Source organism: Atractosteus spatula, chromosome 2 (assembly GCF_055471065.1).
Source record: "Atractosteus spatula isolate fAtrSpa1 chromosome 2, fAtrSpa1.hap1, whole genome shotgun sequence".
NCBI classification, from domain to species: domain Eukaryota; kingdom Metazoa; phylum Chordata; class Actinopteri; order Semionotiformes; family Lepisosteidae; genus Atractosteus; species Atractosteus spatula.
In genome coordinates, this window is record NC_142707.1 from 33,846,432 (window position 1) to 33,862,601 (window position 16,170).

The 16,170-nt window shown below is 36.5% G+C and overlaps 1 protein-coding gene across 1 annotated transcript in view; it reads left to right on the forward strand.

Moving 5' to 3' along the window:
- The window catches only part of rab10 (RAB10, member RAS oncogene family), a 39,203-nt gene extending 34,893 nt beyond the window's left edge, over positions 1-4,310 (forward strand). The window contains exon 6 of the mRNA XM_088928104.1: positions 2,325-4,310. Coding sequence (XP_088784230.1) covers positions 2,325-2,411 — 87 coding nt within the window. The 3' untranslated portion in view covers positions 2,412-4,310. The remainder of the gene's footprint in view (positions 1-2,324) is intronic.
- The last annotated feature ends 11,860 nt before the right edge of the window (positions 4,311-16,170 follow it).

Genomic DNA, 16,170 nt, shown 5'->3' on the forward strand with positions numbered 1-16,170 from the left:
TGATGTGATGGCAGCCATAATGCGCCAGAACACACACCACACATCAGCTATCAGGAGGAGAGCAGCGTGATGAAGCCAATTTATAGATGGGGATTATTAGGAGGCCATGATTGGTAAAGGCCAATGGGAAATTTGGCCAGGATGCTGGAGTAACACCTCAAAAAGAGTAGACAAAAAACGCCCTGGGATTTTTAATGACTACAGAGAGTCAGGACCTTGGGTTTACCTCATCCAAAGGATGGCGCCCTTTTAAAGTATAGTGTCCCTGTTACTATACTGGGGCATTAGGACTCTCAGAGACCGGAGGGTGAGGGCCCCCTACTGGCCACTATATAGATTGAAAGAAGAGTGGCTGCAAAAAATTCTGCGTTTTACAATTTTCAAAGTCACGACTTAAACCCTATGGAAATGTGGCAGGACCTGAAGCACGCTTTTCATGCAAGGCTTTTCTCCAACGTCACAGATCTAAGGAGTTCTGTGATGAGAAGTGGACTACAATTCCTCCAAACTAATGTGAGAGACTGATCAATGATAAGAAACATTTAGTTGCAGTTGCTGTTCAAGGAGGTTCATACCACTTATTGAATCTGAGGGTTCACAAACTTGGTCACATGATTTGATTCTCAAATGATGCAACATTCAAATATTTTGCAAGAGTATCATGTTTTGTGTCATTTGTTTCACCAGGTATTTGTAAAAATACTAAGGGGTTCACAAACTTCTTCTTAGCACTGTATCTAATGCCTTTAAGAAATGTGGTTTATCAAAATGTGGTAATCACACTAAAGAGACCATGTATAATTGTTAAATTACTGCACAGTGTACAGTTATCATGTTTTGCTGCTAAGATTAATTTCTACTACAGTTCTTACAGTCCGCACCCCTTTGGTTCTTAAAATAGTCTTGCAACCCTTATTAAAATCATTGATCAGTTCTTTAAATCAAAGATATATCATAACACTAGAATGATCATTTTCATTTTGCAGTAAAATTAAGCATTTCATTAAAATTTACATTTTTGAAATCTTACCTTAAAATACCTAGGTCCGTTGAAACAAAGTAGTTGTGCTTATGTGCCTCTACTTCACATTAATGCCTGGATACCTTAGTGGTTTGGGTGGAGAGGCCATAGAACCTTTCTGCTCCAGTAACTGAGGGATATCAGGCACAGCAGACAGGATATGCTGCTATTCCCATGGTCTGATGGGGCCTGACATTCACTTCATTGCCCAGACTGAGATTCTCTGGGCAACATGCAGAGGTGCCTCTTGAAGGAGTTCTGTTTTTCAAATAGAAGAACAGTACACTACTAGGAATAGTTGCAGAAATCCAATTTGCTCAATTACTGCAAATTATTGCCAATTTAATTTAGGCATATATGCAGTAATTTATACAGATAATTAGTAATAATTTGATCTTGTGTATTCATATTGGGGAACTGTCATCGCCGCACACCTAGTTTGTACAGGAAGTGATGCTCCCTTTAACACAGTTCTACACGACTGCTTTGAAGGTGCAGAATATCTGTGATGTCAAGTAATGGTTTTCTTGGTATAGTTTCAAATCTCAGAGGAAGCATTCCGGAAAGGAAATGTGATTATCTACTGGTATACATGTCGGCTGGATGATGTGTAGATTTTGTTTTATCAATGTTAATTGTGTGAGGTGTCAATCCAGAAATCATAGTTTTCAGTAAAGTTATTCAAGAACATCTGTCCTTGTAAGAACAAGTGAACTAGAAGCCCCCAAAAATGTGCTTTAAAGGGGCTATTATAATATAGTATATTAATTTCAAGGAAGATAAAACATTTCCATGAGGGTTGCACTGTTTAATGGCAATCACATCCATACTATCACCTGTTCATTTCAGATATGAAAATGTATATATCTGCTTAGTTTGATTTGTGAGCCATATTCAATCTTCAGTTTTCCAGACATCAATGTTTTCCCATACCCTTAAAAATGATATGGAATAGCTTTGATGCTGGAACACTGTAATAATCTTTTAATAAAACCAATAGGATCATAACTATTCTAAAATTCTTTGCCTTTTCAGTATTATTCTTTCATTTGTGGAAATTCTGAAATGTGAAACAGCCTTCTGTTATGTGGTGGTGTTAACATTCATATGCCCCCTGTTTGTATGGTTTGCAAGAGTTGCAGGGGTGTGGGAAGAGGAGAAAATGGTAACCATTATATGTCACATGCTGATTTTAGTAAAGAAAAGAGATTGGGAAATATATTGTACCGTGCTGACAAGTTGGTTTCCATCATCTGGACGAGGCTTTTAATGCAACTTTTTTTTTCTTTTTCCTGTTCTGCAGACACCCGTAAAAGAGCCCAACAGTGAAAACGTAGATATCAGCAGCGGAAGTGGAGTCACGGGCTGGAAGAGCAAGTGCTGCAGCTGAACAACTCCCTTCTCTCTCCCCCTCCTCTCCTTTTTTCAGTTTCTAAACTCTGGAAATAAACCACTTGACTCACCTAAATCTAACCTCCTGTTTTCCCCTCCCCCGTCCCCTCCCCTCATTTGAAAACTTTAATCTTCTTTTTGTTCTTCCATTCATGACTGCTTGCTGACAATATAATTTTTATTTCAAAAAAATGTATAGATAAAAAAAGAAATCATGTCGTGTTTCTTGTCTCCTTTTTTTTTTTAATGGATACAAAAAAAAAGTTGCTCAGACTCACCACTACATTTATTTTTATTTCTGGGATCAGTCAAAACTCCCTATCAACCTCAAGACTTATAATGGTTTTGAACCTGCAAAAATAAAAAGTCAGAATTTAAAAAATAGAATTAACAATTTTGTACAATAGTGGAATTTCTGTTATGTATAGCTGTATTTGGTCATTACCGTTTGTATACACGTGTAAAAGTGACAAGACAAACACCTGTGTAGAACTTGCTTGAACTTTTCTAGGTGGGATTAATTTTGTCCTGTGCCTTACATGGAATAAAAGGAGCATAATCTTTGATGGTAGAGCCACGTCCATGATCGACCAACCATTTATAACTTCACAGTTTAATATTCAGTTCTTACTGCTTCTCCATAACAGTGTCAGTATATGAACTTACAAGGAAGTGCAGAAAAGTTTGAATTTCTTGCTGTCGATTGAAGAGAATCTTTAATTTTTTACCATGACCGTTTATTTTACATGTATGGTTTCCTTTTAAGTACTTCTTCGTGCTCATTTCTTTGAATTGGACAACCTTTCTGGGTTTGCCAAGATGCTCGATCAAAGGAATAGCACTAATTCACAAAGTGGGGGGGGATAACGTTTGAATATTTCTCATTGGAAATTCAAACAGTTTTGCAGATCCATTAAAATAAGCTTGTTTATGTTAATTGTGGTTTCTTTTTTATTTGTAAGTTCTTTTTTTTTATTTTATGGTTCATTTAAGGTAGACTTGGAGGTTTTTTGCATGTGCTAGTGCTGTGTTTTCACTGGGTTGATGTTGCCTCTTATAACTCAATAGTGTTTGAACAAGCTCTACAGTTTCTGCAGAAGCTGGATCCTTATGGAAAATCAGATTTTACTATATAGAGAACATCCCACAGGAAATTCCACTTATCCTGCTGTATTCAACACCTGACTTTTCAAAATACGTACTACAAAGTGCTGAAAACCTATGCAGATACCTTATTGAATTTGCACTTTTTTTTTCTTGTCGCATGTTTGGTTCCATGTTTGGTTTACATTGCACAATTTGTGAAACTTGACAGAATCCTTAATAGGCTAGTTAAATCCTGTGTTATATTTCTGTAAGCAAAAATTAATCCTATAACATTTGTTAGTCATGATGACAATGACATTTAGTTAAACCAATACTTGGTAGTAGTAAACTTGTATTAATGTTTGTCGAATGGTTATGGCCCATAAGATTTCATAAAATCGTCTCTTATCTGAGGCGATTGCTTTCCTCTTAAAACCAAAGATGGACCCAAGGATGAATAGGATTTGTGTTTCTGACATACAAAGCATGCTGCTCAGTGTTTTGTAAATAATGCACTGCAGTGTTTTATTTCCTGTTATATCTGCACTTTCTGCCATTAAAACTGTAAGGGAATATAATTTAACTTAATCTTTAGAGGCTCCTTAAAATGTATTGGGTTTCTGTTTTTTTTTCTTAGGGCTAAAGCTTCTCTGTGTGTACATTGGGATCCTGTGTAGCAGCAGTGTAAAGACCAACAAGTCACTTGCATAGAACCATACTCTAGCCATTTACTCTGGTACTGGAGACTAAGGGTTTAGTTTTAATATTTACTAATATGACTAAAAATGTTAAATAAACTGAAATCTTTCTAGATGGTCCAGTGTTGTTGCTGTTTCATGCTGGGATCTAGTTTTGCAAACAAACATTTTCTTGAATTGATGTAATGGCATGTAGTGTTGATTAATCTGGTTTTCTACCTATAAAATGAGAACAGCAACTACTTTCAAATGCTCGTTCTAGTACGTTCCCATGATCTGTGGCACTTAATAGAATTCGTGAAATTTCTAACTGGTTGCTCTTATTAAAAGATTTAACTAAGTACCTGGCACTTACCCAAACGCATTCTACTCATAAAATTGAAAATGGCAAAGTAACAGCAAAGACATTGCATGGTAATGTTTATGAAAACCGTTACCGAGTTAAAATCAGCATTTTGCCGTAAAATAATTTTCGGTGTAGAAGAGTCGTGTGTTGTGCTCGCCACAAGATGGCATACCTTTCCTAAAACCTGAAATGAATTTGCGTAAAGAAATATCATCGAAGGAGATTCTTTATAGCCTCAACTACACTGGATGGTTGTAGTTCCCAGCATGCTGCCACTGGCTTCCATTAGCAAATTGAACACATTCACTTTTCTCTTTGACCACATTTTTCTTTTGCATTATTTCCATTCGCTCACAGCGAATGTTTTGCCAATAAATTGTTTTAATATAGAACAAATGAGCTGGGGAGTAAAGTTTTTGCTGAAGATCTGGAAAGAGGAAGCTACGCGCTACGGGAGAGAAACTGATTTTTTTTAGTACAAAATGCGTTGAATGAAGAATCTGGCGTCTGGATCGGAACTCAGTGTTGCAATAGTATAGCAGGTGCAGAAAAACCTCCAGGAATCTCAAAACTTTGAAATGTTTGTGACATTTGTTACCTGGTTATGATGCCTGTCTTTTCCCGTCTCTGCTCTAACCTAGTTACCTATAAATAGCTCCTTCATTAATGTTAAATACCTTCAAAGGGGGAAAAAGATGTGCTAAAATATTGGTTTGCCGTGTGAAGTTGCAGGGAATGTTATGCCAGCGTCTAAGAAAATGAATTTTCCTTCATACCTTCACTCCTGTGCTACAGTAATCACGTAATAAAGTAATCAAACAAAGCATAAAGACACGAATTTGGAATTTACATCGGTTTAACCAGGTGAAAGCTATTCAGTTATCGCTGAATAGCTGTTAATGAATTTGACTTTAAATCAAAATTGTCCCAGTGCTTTTTATTATAAATATACCAGCTCTTTACTTAATTTATTGTAAATACAGTATACTTAAAAAATCGCTAAACTATACGAAACAACATCTATTGTAAGCAGTTGACCTACTCCTATAGCTCACTATTGAAATTTCTGAATATTAAACCTGTTTAGTATTTATTTTAAGCTTATTTTATTAGTGCATTTCACCGTTACTGGCATTTCTGATTTTACAAACTAAATTTTCTTTGAACAGTTTTTGTCCTTTAACCCGTGTGTTTAATTGCCGTGCGTTTTTAACCGCTTCAGCCTTTCCTGTTACGTTTCAAAGCTTTCGAAGGCACATTTGCCACCTAAATCCGCTCTCTTCTGGCTAAGAACTCGACAAGATGCCTGAAGTGTTTCCTGCGCTCACGAATGATTAAGAGAGAAGAATTCACAAGATTCATAACCAGAACTTCAGAGCAACAACCGATGCATTACGATTTTAACCTGTAATTTACCCATTGTCTCTGACATTTCAATCTGAGACCACTGCAAACGTAACTACTATAATTTCTCCATGTTATAAACCTGCAGCCAGAGTCGGGACATTTGTGGTTTCCACTATAAATGGACATTTGAAGTGTAAAAGGTTCTATCGTTTATTCGATTTTGTAGAATTTACAACCATAGACATTTACATCTTCGAGTAGTGACTTGTTCTGTAGTGGCTCTTACTTTAAAATTCTTTAAGATTAACGTTTTCTAAATTGTTTCTAAATTGTTTAACTTCCATCTGTCATGGTAATTAGCGTAACATTTACGGTCATTAAAGGCATAGTATTATATAGCTTTTAAAGGACAGTATTAACAGGTCATTAATACTGTATTGTAACGTATATCAATTTTCGTTTTCAAAGAACATGTGCGGTTGATGTTGCGATTGCAAATTACAATTAACAATTGTAATTTTTTTTGTCATGATGGAAAGTCAAGTTTGAGTTTTAACAAGTACGTTTCACACTGACCTGACTATACAGAGCCAGGGACACATACTGTAAGTGTAATAGTTCTGTAGTTATGATCGGTTGTTCAATGGTGTATTTTGAAGTGAGCTCCAAGCTCCTGGAATAGAGGCAGCATGTTTAAAGGGCTCATGTTCTTGTCGGTTGATACAGCCTGACTGAGATGGTGCGCCTTCTGCAGCTCTGCTGTACTGGTGGCCCATTTATCTTGCTCCTTACAGCTTCAGTGGCAAACACAAAACTGCCTTCCGATGCAACAAACAACAATAATAATAATTGCTTACACTTATATAGCGCTTTTCTGGAGACTCCACTCAAAGCGCTTTACAGGTAATGGGGACTCCTCTCCACCACCACCAATGTGCAGCATGCCCTTTTCAACATGTATAAATATTTGAATCAGTTACAGCCTTGAGGGTGGAAGTGCATACATTCGATATTCAATAATTGTTTTACAATAACCGCTACTCTAAAAAGGGCTACTCCGACTATTGTTATTCTTTGTCTCGCCGAATTTAGTAGTAGCTCCATGAGTAAGCAGTTTGCCCAGTACTTCGTTGGAGCGTCAAGGTTCTACTGCGGTAGGTGAAGGCTACCTGGAGTATAGGGAAAAAAAAATAATATAGCAGTTTATATTTATAGCATTTTAAAAGAATAGTACGGCAGAAGAAAAGAATAAATAAACGGGCACAAACGTCAAAGGTTTTTTTTTATGTTTATCTGAATTTGCAGTCGCAACTTTCTCCAGCAGATGTCATCAATACGTTTTAATGCCAGTAACTTCACAAAGGACAGTTGCAGACATTAATTGTTGTTGCGCCTTACTCTTCAGTCTGAGGCTGCAGTTGGAAGTTGAAAACACTTCTCTGCACTTAACATTTGGTTAACTGTCTTCCCAAGTATTCTGCCAACAGTTTTTCACAACTTCTGAGTGTTAATTATTTAAGCTTTTTTCTTAATTTTCCGAAAAGCTCATATGAATTTGAGTCCGCCTTAACAAATCTACTAAAAGCTATTATTGATGGAACAGACATTGGTTACAGTGTGCTGAATAATCCAATTATATTACTCTATAACATTATATTAAATATTCATAATTATATAATTCTATATATAATAATTTTATTATATTCTTAGGATGTTTCATTTTTATACAGTTTTTTTTTAAATTGTCAGACCTTCTCTCCTAGAATGTGATCAGGTGCTCTCTTGTACAGAATAAGATCACACAAATGCACAGTAGGTACACATTTTGCTAGGTTATTAAATATGTAGATACTAAATCTGTCCAGGTCTCAAATTTCACCTAAGCCTGTCATGATGTTAAATGAAAATATATGGAATAAATACTATGCAGAGTTTGTTTATGCATGAAATTACATTAGAAATTTGTCAACTAAGTGGACTGGTACACGAGAAGTCAGTGTGCATGAAGTTCCAACTAGAGGCCTTTCAATCTATGTTGCTCCTTTGGTTGTTAGTAATGACCCAAGAACTACTTGGAAACTTGACTTGGCATCTGTGACATGACTTGGCAGTTTGGTACACCCAATCGCTGTGTGTAAAAAAGAGTTTGCTGTTCTCCTCTTGAATTTCATTTCCATTTGCACACTCAGGCCCTGATCTGTGTGGTTTGTGTTGATTTTGCCCTTCCCTTGTAGAATTTGAAATAGTTTATTCAATTTTATTAATTTGGTTTCACTAAAATATTTTTTATATTTGGTGTGAATGTGGTATAATAATCTGGTAGTGATTGTGCTGGTGTATTGTACAGTTTTATCACAAATTCATTCTGCAGATTTTAATCTATCCAGTGTTTGGCAAGCTTTTGCATTTGCATTTTCTGTTTCTGTTTTAGGTGCTGTGCTCTCCATTTTGTTTCTTTAAAATTTGATATTTGCTTGTGTTTCAAACGAGAAATCCTAAGAATAATGGAAATAGCAGATGAACATAGTCCTGACAATGTACAGGTTATATGTGACTACTAAAAAAAAATTCAAATAACTTCTGAAACTCAACACTATCTTTATAGTCATGGACCCAATGTCTCCCTCTACTGTTAATTTGTAGTAAATATTTTGAGTGCTGACTGCCCACTACTATGCTGTTTGATTCTTTTAGCTGGTTGAGCGGAAACTCCTTAAAATACAAGAAAGCCAGAAGCTAACTGCGATTATGTCCTGATAGGTGTCTCTAAATCTGTGTTATTGCCAGAGAGATGCACTGAACACCTCTGATCATTGCTAACTCTGTTGTGTTTAAACCAGAAACAGACAGCTCTTCGTGTGTCTCAATTCCCAGGAGTGGCAAGATAATAGCTAGAGTATTTTTCACTACAGTAGGTATTACTATTTTACTTGAATTCCATAGTAAGCATTACAATATGCGGGCTTTCTAATATTGAGTAAGTTTTGCATCTGACCATTAAAAGAGGTAAGCATATTTTACAACAAGAACATTTTTAAGGAATGTGCTATTGATAATTACAGGCCCTGTCTGCATTCTACAAGGGGTTATTCGATTTTTATACGAAAGGTCAAAAGCTATAGGCAAGGTCTTTTTTATCAGAGAACAGAAGGTTTATGACTTTTGTTGTTTCATGAGCATGTGACCAAATTCATTTTTTTCAGCTTTTTTTTTACTACAGATCCATGTATTGCTCTGGGACCATATGAAACATGAAAATGGATTTTATTATTAAAGAATAAAGTCAATTTAATTCCAATACAAGGAATTGTTGAATTGTTGTTCAATTCTTTTATGGTACTGTACATAAGTAACTTTAATCCAGATAAATTATCTTAATTGTTTCTGTCATCATAATTAGGGGAATTGGTTACAGCAGTGCGTCTTAATGGTGTTTAGGGTTTGATGATTTTTTGTTGAACTCAAATGTATTTGTTTATCTCTCCTTCAGAATGCATTGTAAAATTGTAATGAAGAACACATTAGAAAAATTGAACATCATCCTCCAAAAATATTTGACAAATTAGCTTATATACAAATGTAGATTCTGGTTTCAGATAAATACTGAAGAATGTGCTAGATAAAAAAGCGAAATTTACAATTATTGTAGAAAATATACACATATACAGTATGAGCTATTAACACAAGTTACTACACGACATAAGTATTTAAGGAATTAGCAGTAGTAGCACATGCTGATGGAAGCAAAAAAGAAAAAAAACACTTCTTATTCTTACAGTTGAAGTAATAAAGAAAACACTTTCTTTCCCTTTAATAAATGACACTGCTGTAAGAAGGCACTACTTTATTGATTCCTTACCCAATTATCTACTTAACTATTTTTCTATTTTTAGTAGAAAATGTAGACATTCCAGTTTCATAATTTGTAAATTTCACACTTTTATTTACTTTCATTTTTCTCTGTCTCCATTGTCAAACTATATCGGGTGCGGCCAAACAAGAATTGTGCTTTACTTCAGATTTCCCGCCTGCTGTTGTATGATACTTTCTCTCAGGCTTGACATCTGATTCCCTCTCGCAGGATACTGCCAGTTCCAGGAAATTCCCTCTTTCATCCTTCAATTACTTCCCCTCTGTAATTCCATGACGTTAAGGCTGCCCGATCCCTGTGGTAATAGCTGCACGTGGGGGCATTTCTCATCTCATAGTGGTAATTAAATAAAGAATGGTGCTTGGGGATCTTCCAGCACTGACTTTAGTATACTCTGTTGTCCATATGCAACCCCTTTCTTTACAAAGCATCCTCACATATGGGATACTTTATAAAGCATCACTGATATCCAGTAGGTAGCTGTGTCAGCATGCGTAGGCTGCAAAGGAACAAGTAAAGGTTTATTCCATGCTGAAAAGAGAAGAAAGGAAACACAACATTTCGGCTGCAGAGCCTTCTTCGGGTGTTGTGTGTAGTGCAGTGTTTGTCTTGTAATTGATAATTAATGTTTGCTTAATCATTTTGTTACTGGATTATTACTCTTTTCACCAAAGCTGTGCCAGAAAGTTAATAATTCACAAGCCTCTTATAATACAAACTACTCAGGTATTTTCTAGAGAAATCACTTACAAGTTGGGGGTTATGAATGTCTGTTTTACTCATTGACTAAACTGCTCGGTCAATTCCTGAAATTGACCATTTTCGTAATCCCCATTTGTAACAATATTATGGTTGTTTTGCCATTGTTGGGACTAATCAGTGTGCTTTTTACATCTGAACTTTGACGACACTGAAGTTATGTTGACTGACTCTCCACCAGGTATCAGCTTCACAACTTACTTTGAGTAATGAAGGTGCTGGAATCGCTCCACTCAGGTAAGAACTCTACCTTATCCTTGTAACTCATGTCTTTCCCATGTTGAGAGGGGTCTCTTCATCTTAGGAACATTGCTCATATCCATACACATCTCCCCCTGTCCAATACTAAAAAATTATTTGGTCTTTTCCAGGTTTGATTTTTGTAATTGAGTTTTTGCAGGTGTCTCCAAACATGTTTGTAACATGTGGAAGCATGGAAAAAACTCATCTGTTAGGATATGAACAAAAATTAAAGTGCCTGAGTGCTCTTGTTTTAGCCTCTTTGTGCTGTATTGAAGAATAAAATTCCAAGTACTGCTGCTCACCTTTAAGGGATTGAACAGTTTGGCTCCTGACACCATCAGTGAACTATTCAACCCACTGTAGACCTACATGTACATATCACTGGCCCAGTTCCCAACTGGAGGCCTCTGGGTGACCATCACTTTTAAATCTTAAAAAAGTCTGAGTCTGAAAAGTCACTTTTACATTCTAGATTTTAGTTAAACTGATGTTTGAATTGATGGATACTGGCTCTTGATTGGTCTTATTGTACTATGCCTTAAAATGATGAGTCATGGAGGGCATTATGGCATGGAAGGCTGAGGAAATAGAGCATTCAATTTGTATTACATTTTAATTAAATTTTACATTTAATTTCCTGAACCCTTGATTTTAATATGGAATGAAGCTATGTGGGAAGAGAGGGCTTTAATGACTAAGAGCACAGAGTCCACCATAGAAACAAATATTCGGACACAGTGGGCAGTTGTAAGCACGTTAGCAGTGGTCAGACAATCAACATATTATTGAAAAATGAATTACAAAGACGGAATACAAAGTATGTAAAAAATTAGAATATCACTTTTCAAAAGATTTGTCTAGTCTTTTACAGTACAGTCACATTAACTGGCCTCAGAACACCCTGACCGCTCGTGTCAAATCTGGGGGAGTTCAGAGGGGAAGTTCATGCCCATGTGTTCTTTGGCTGCTCATTTGCTTAAGGCTGTTCTTTGCCTAGATCCCAGCTGGACACCACAGTGAAGGAATCTGAAACAATACGCCGCCTCTACCTTACAGCCAAATGTGCTGTTATCCTGTTTATATTGGTCTCTAGGGCAAAGTCTGTGAGGTGACCGGCAGTTCATTTTCCTTTGCTACTGTGCAGAGTCAGTCTTCTGCTGAAAAGATGTTGCAGATGAGGCTCATGATCTACTTCCTACCCTGCTGTAACCCCCTCTTGGAGTCTATCCTGCTGTCTTTAGTTTAATAAAGGGATAATAGCGGTAGCCACCCCTTTTAGGGGCTTCCGACTCTGTTACAGTAATAATTAATAATTAAGCAATTTTAAATGATGCCTTTCATTCTAGAGATATAGGAAGGAAATGCAGTGCATTTCAATCATGGTGATGCATGACAGTCATGAAGATAAAGGAGAAATTGCTTTACTGAGTGAATCAAGGGGGAAATTTCGGTGCTCAGGTTGTGAAAAGCCCAGTAGAATTTAGCGAGGACTCTGGGGTTACCACCCCTAGTTTTACAAATGGTGCCATAGAATCTTTAATGACCAAGTAGTCAGGATCTCATTTAACACCCCATCCCAATATGTCACCTCCTATGGCTCAGTGTGCCAAATGTCTGGTGCCAGAGGATACTACCTGTATGCTCAACTTTGTGTCAAATACAATGGCAAACCAGTGGTTTTGCTGTCCTCATCACCCAGGTTTTCTCTGAGGAAGTTTCAAGCCAGAATAAGTAGTGGGGGTTTCATGTCTCTGTGACTGGTTGTCTAGTCTGTGTCTGGGCATCGTTTTTGTGTAGAATATTTCCTGACCTAATGAACTCAATTTTTTAAAATCTGTACATATCACACTAAGAAAATTATATAGTCTTCTACTATATGCATATTATTAGAATATAAACTTATTTGATATCTTTTGGGTGGGAGTGGTTAGCATTGCTGCTTTGCAGCTCTGGGGCCCTGTGTTCAATTCCAGGGATGCTATCTGTGTGGAGTTTGCATGTTCTCCAGGGGCTCTGGTATCTTCTCACTGTCAAAAGACATGCTGGTAAGTTAATTGACGTCTATAAAAACTGGTCATGGTTTGAGTGTGTGCATGTTTGTGTCTGTCTGCCCCAAGAAGGACTGGTGTCCTGTCCAGGGTGTATCCTGTCTTATGCATGTTGCTTGCCAGGATAAGTTCTGGCTCCCCCACAACCCTGTATTAGATAAAGTGGTTAGAAAATGGAACTAGGTATAAACGGTTAATACATGTTATATACTATGCATAAAAAGTATAGAAAATACTGTGTTGTACCAGGCAATATACTGAGTGTAAGGTATCTCTGGATTCTGTGCATCCATTGTTCTGTAAACAGATTAAAAACATTGACCACAACTGTAAATATGGAACTCATTATGGACCTAAGGTGTGATATTTAACACTAGGTTATTTTAGTGATTTCTAATTATATGATTAAGATTAAATGGATGCTATTTCGATATAAAATTAAAGTTTAAAAGAAGGTGCTAAATGGTTGTCCTTAAGACAAAATCAGTTAAATAATTGAATGCTACTGTGGTTTGAAAGACAGTCACGTCATTGATGTATGGGAATCATTTTTATTCTATAGGATACAACTCAGTGGGTGTTGATTTCAGAGGAACTAGTGTCGTTATAGTTTGCCTTTTGCCTTCCCAACTAAAATTTAAAGGCTTTCGCATTTTATGTTGAGCTGTGTCGAATCTACCATATATTGATTTCTAAAGAAAAACAAATGTGATATTACTTATGCTATACAATACGCTCTCCATATTGTCAAATTGTATTTAGTCAAGCAAGGATATTTAATAGATATTTAATTTGCAATTCTCTGCTACCATGAACTATAACCTGCTCTTGAAACAGCTGAAAATGCAAATTGGTACTAAATCTTTGAAGACTCTGCAGTTACCAGCAGGTTCAAAGCTTCCTCTTGTGAGACATTGTCCTTCATGTCATGTTGAATATGCTGAAGCTGCAGGCACAAAATAAAAAAATCTCTCATAAGCACATTTCCACTTAAGGATGAAGTAAGCTCTTCAGAGCTGGAAATCCTCCACAAACTTATTGTCATATATAAGGTAGTGCTTTAGCTTCAGATAGTTAAGAGACATTTGCCTGCTCACCCGAAGAAGGCTCCACAGCCAAAACGTTGTGTTTTCTTTTTTCTCTTTTCAGCATGGAATAAACCTATTACTTGTTCCTTTGCAGCCTACGCATGCTGATGCAGTTACCCACCTAAACATTTGCCTATAGTGCTTGCTACATAACCTGAAGTTTAAATAAAATACTGAAAATTGAAAATATGTCGAGGAGGAGATACTTCTCCTCAAGACCTACATTTAAGTCGGAGAGCTATTTTTGTGTTACACCCACCAGCTGTGGAACAGCCAACTGTGTGTTTGTCCTGTGTTGACTTGCAGCCTCCAACCCTGTGACTGCACACAGGAGAGTATGCTGCTCTTCTGGGCCTGCCCACCTTCACGTCACTCATCTTTTAATACATCACAGAACTCACAGACCCTTTGCTGGAGGGTCAGCACTGACTGGAGAAGATTCATGACAGAACTGCAAGGCTTAAAGCGCCAGAGAGGACACACGGGTTCCCGGATGACAATTCCCGCACAATGCTTGGTGGTGATCATCCGATTGTGTGCGGCCACTTGTGTGATCCCAGGCTCAATCAGCTCAACCAGTGCTTGGGTGAGCATTTTGACTGTTTCAAGAACTCAGGAGGCTTCCGAAAAAAACCCAACAAGTTACTTTTTCTAGGATGACAAAAAAAAATCTGCAGGTGGAAGTTACAATATTTCCCTTTGTTAAATGTTATGTAGCACAAAGTGTCCTACAGCAGTATGTCCAAACTGTTCAGTTAAGTTTGGCTGTGCATTTCACATTTCCTGTTGAGTACTGTTCAGTACTAATTAAAACCTGTTGAATCAGTTTATTTAGTGAGGAATAGCACTAATGCTTGAAATATAAAAAAATTACAGTAGAAACTGTGAAAAATCCCCAACAAACAGTGTGGTGTGAATTTGGCCTGTGTTCCAGCTATAAATGAAAATTAATCATTCTTAATTTTTTAAAATGGAATTTGTACAGAAAACTGATAATTAAACATACAGTACATGTACAGTATATAAATAAATTATATAAATGTATTAAATAGGACATATTCATACTCCATTCCAGACAGATGCAGTAAGTTACACTGTTCTGATAACCTTGCTACTTGTTGTTTCTAGAGATAATATTTCAACATCTAAATGTATTCCCCTAATGCATTAGAATATGTTAAACTAGTTGTCTTTACAGCAGGAAAGCAATTTTTTTAAAAAAGGTTCTAAAAAGATTTTAGTCTTAATGTACCAGGTGCACATTATACATTTCCTCTGATTCATCTAATGTAGTCTTTCAATCAATAACCTCTGTTGATTTGAATAAGTAAAGACTGCTTATGAATAGCATAAAACTATTCATAAATCATTTACTAAGTTGTCCTCAGTCAGAGAAAAATAATTTTATTCATAAATATAAATACAATTATAAAAAGGTTATATTGGAACTAAATTGTTTTTTTTTTTAGTTTTAGTTTTAGAAAAGCAGTTTAATAACATTACAACTTAACATATCAGCTTTATTTTTCCACTCTTGTATGAAAAAAAAACATTTACGAAAATATCCAGAGCAAGGACAGTCGGTTTAATACAAAAAACAGTTTTAAATAAATGGAGGGGGATCCATACTTCAACAGCAAAAAATAAAATAGAAAAAATTATCAAATAGGCCAAGAGAAAGTTGGGTCTCTCTTAGACGCATTGGACCAGTCTTCTACAGTTCCACTGTTTGAAAGGTATATCCAACTACAGCTCCCTGCAGGAAGAAGAGAAAGAACAAGTTGAGATGAGCAAGTGTCACCTAATAAAGATCTGGTGGATGAGGATCCTCAGCTGCACCTACTGTAGTGTCCCTGCTCCTATACGCCTGTGTTTTCCTCAATACTTCAACCTTTTCGATATTTCTAAAGTTTCTGAAAATGAGCATGACTTTATAGGCATGCTGGGCCAACAATTATTGAAGGCATCAATAACTTATTGTTCACATATATAATGCTATTTGCATTTTGAATTGGTGTATTGCATGTTTGAGTAGTCCGATTCCTTGGGATAATAGCTCAAGCCTTGTGGTTTCTTAAAGGCACCGGGTGTGCAATGTTAGGAATTTCAGCAGAGTAAAAAATGGACAATACTAGTTGATTAAGATGGGTATATACTGTAAATAACCATTCAAAATGTCATTTTTAATTTACTCCAATACACCAAATGATATGATCGTGCTCCACCTATGTCATGACGATCACCTGGTTGCCGTTAGTATGATTGATGTAA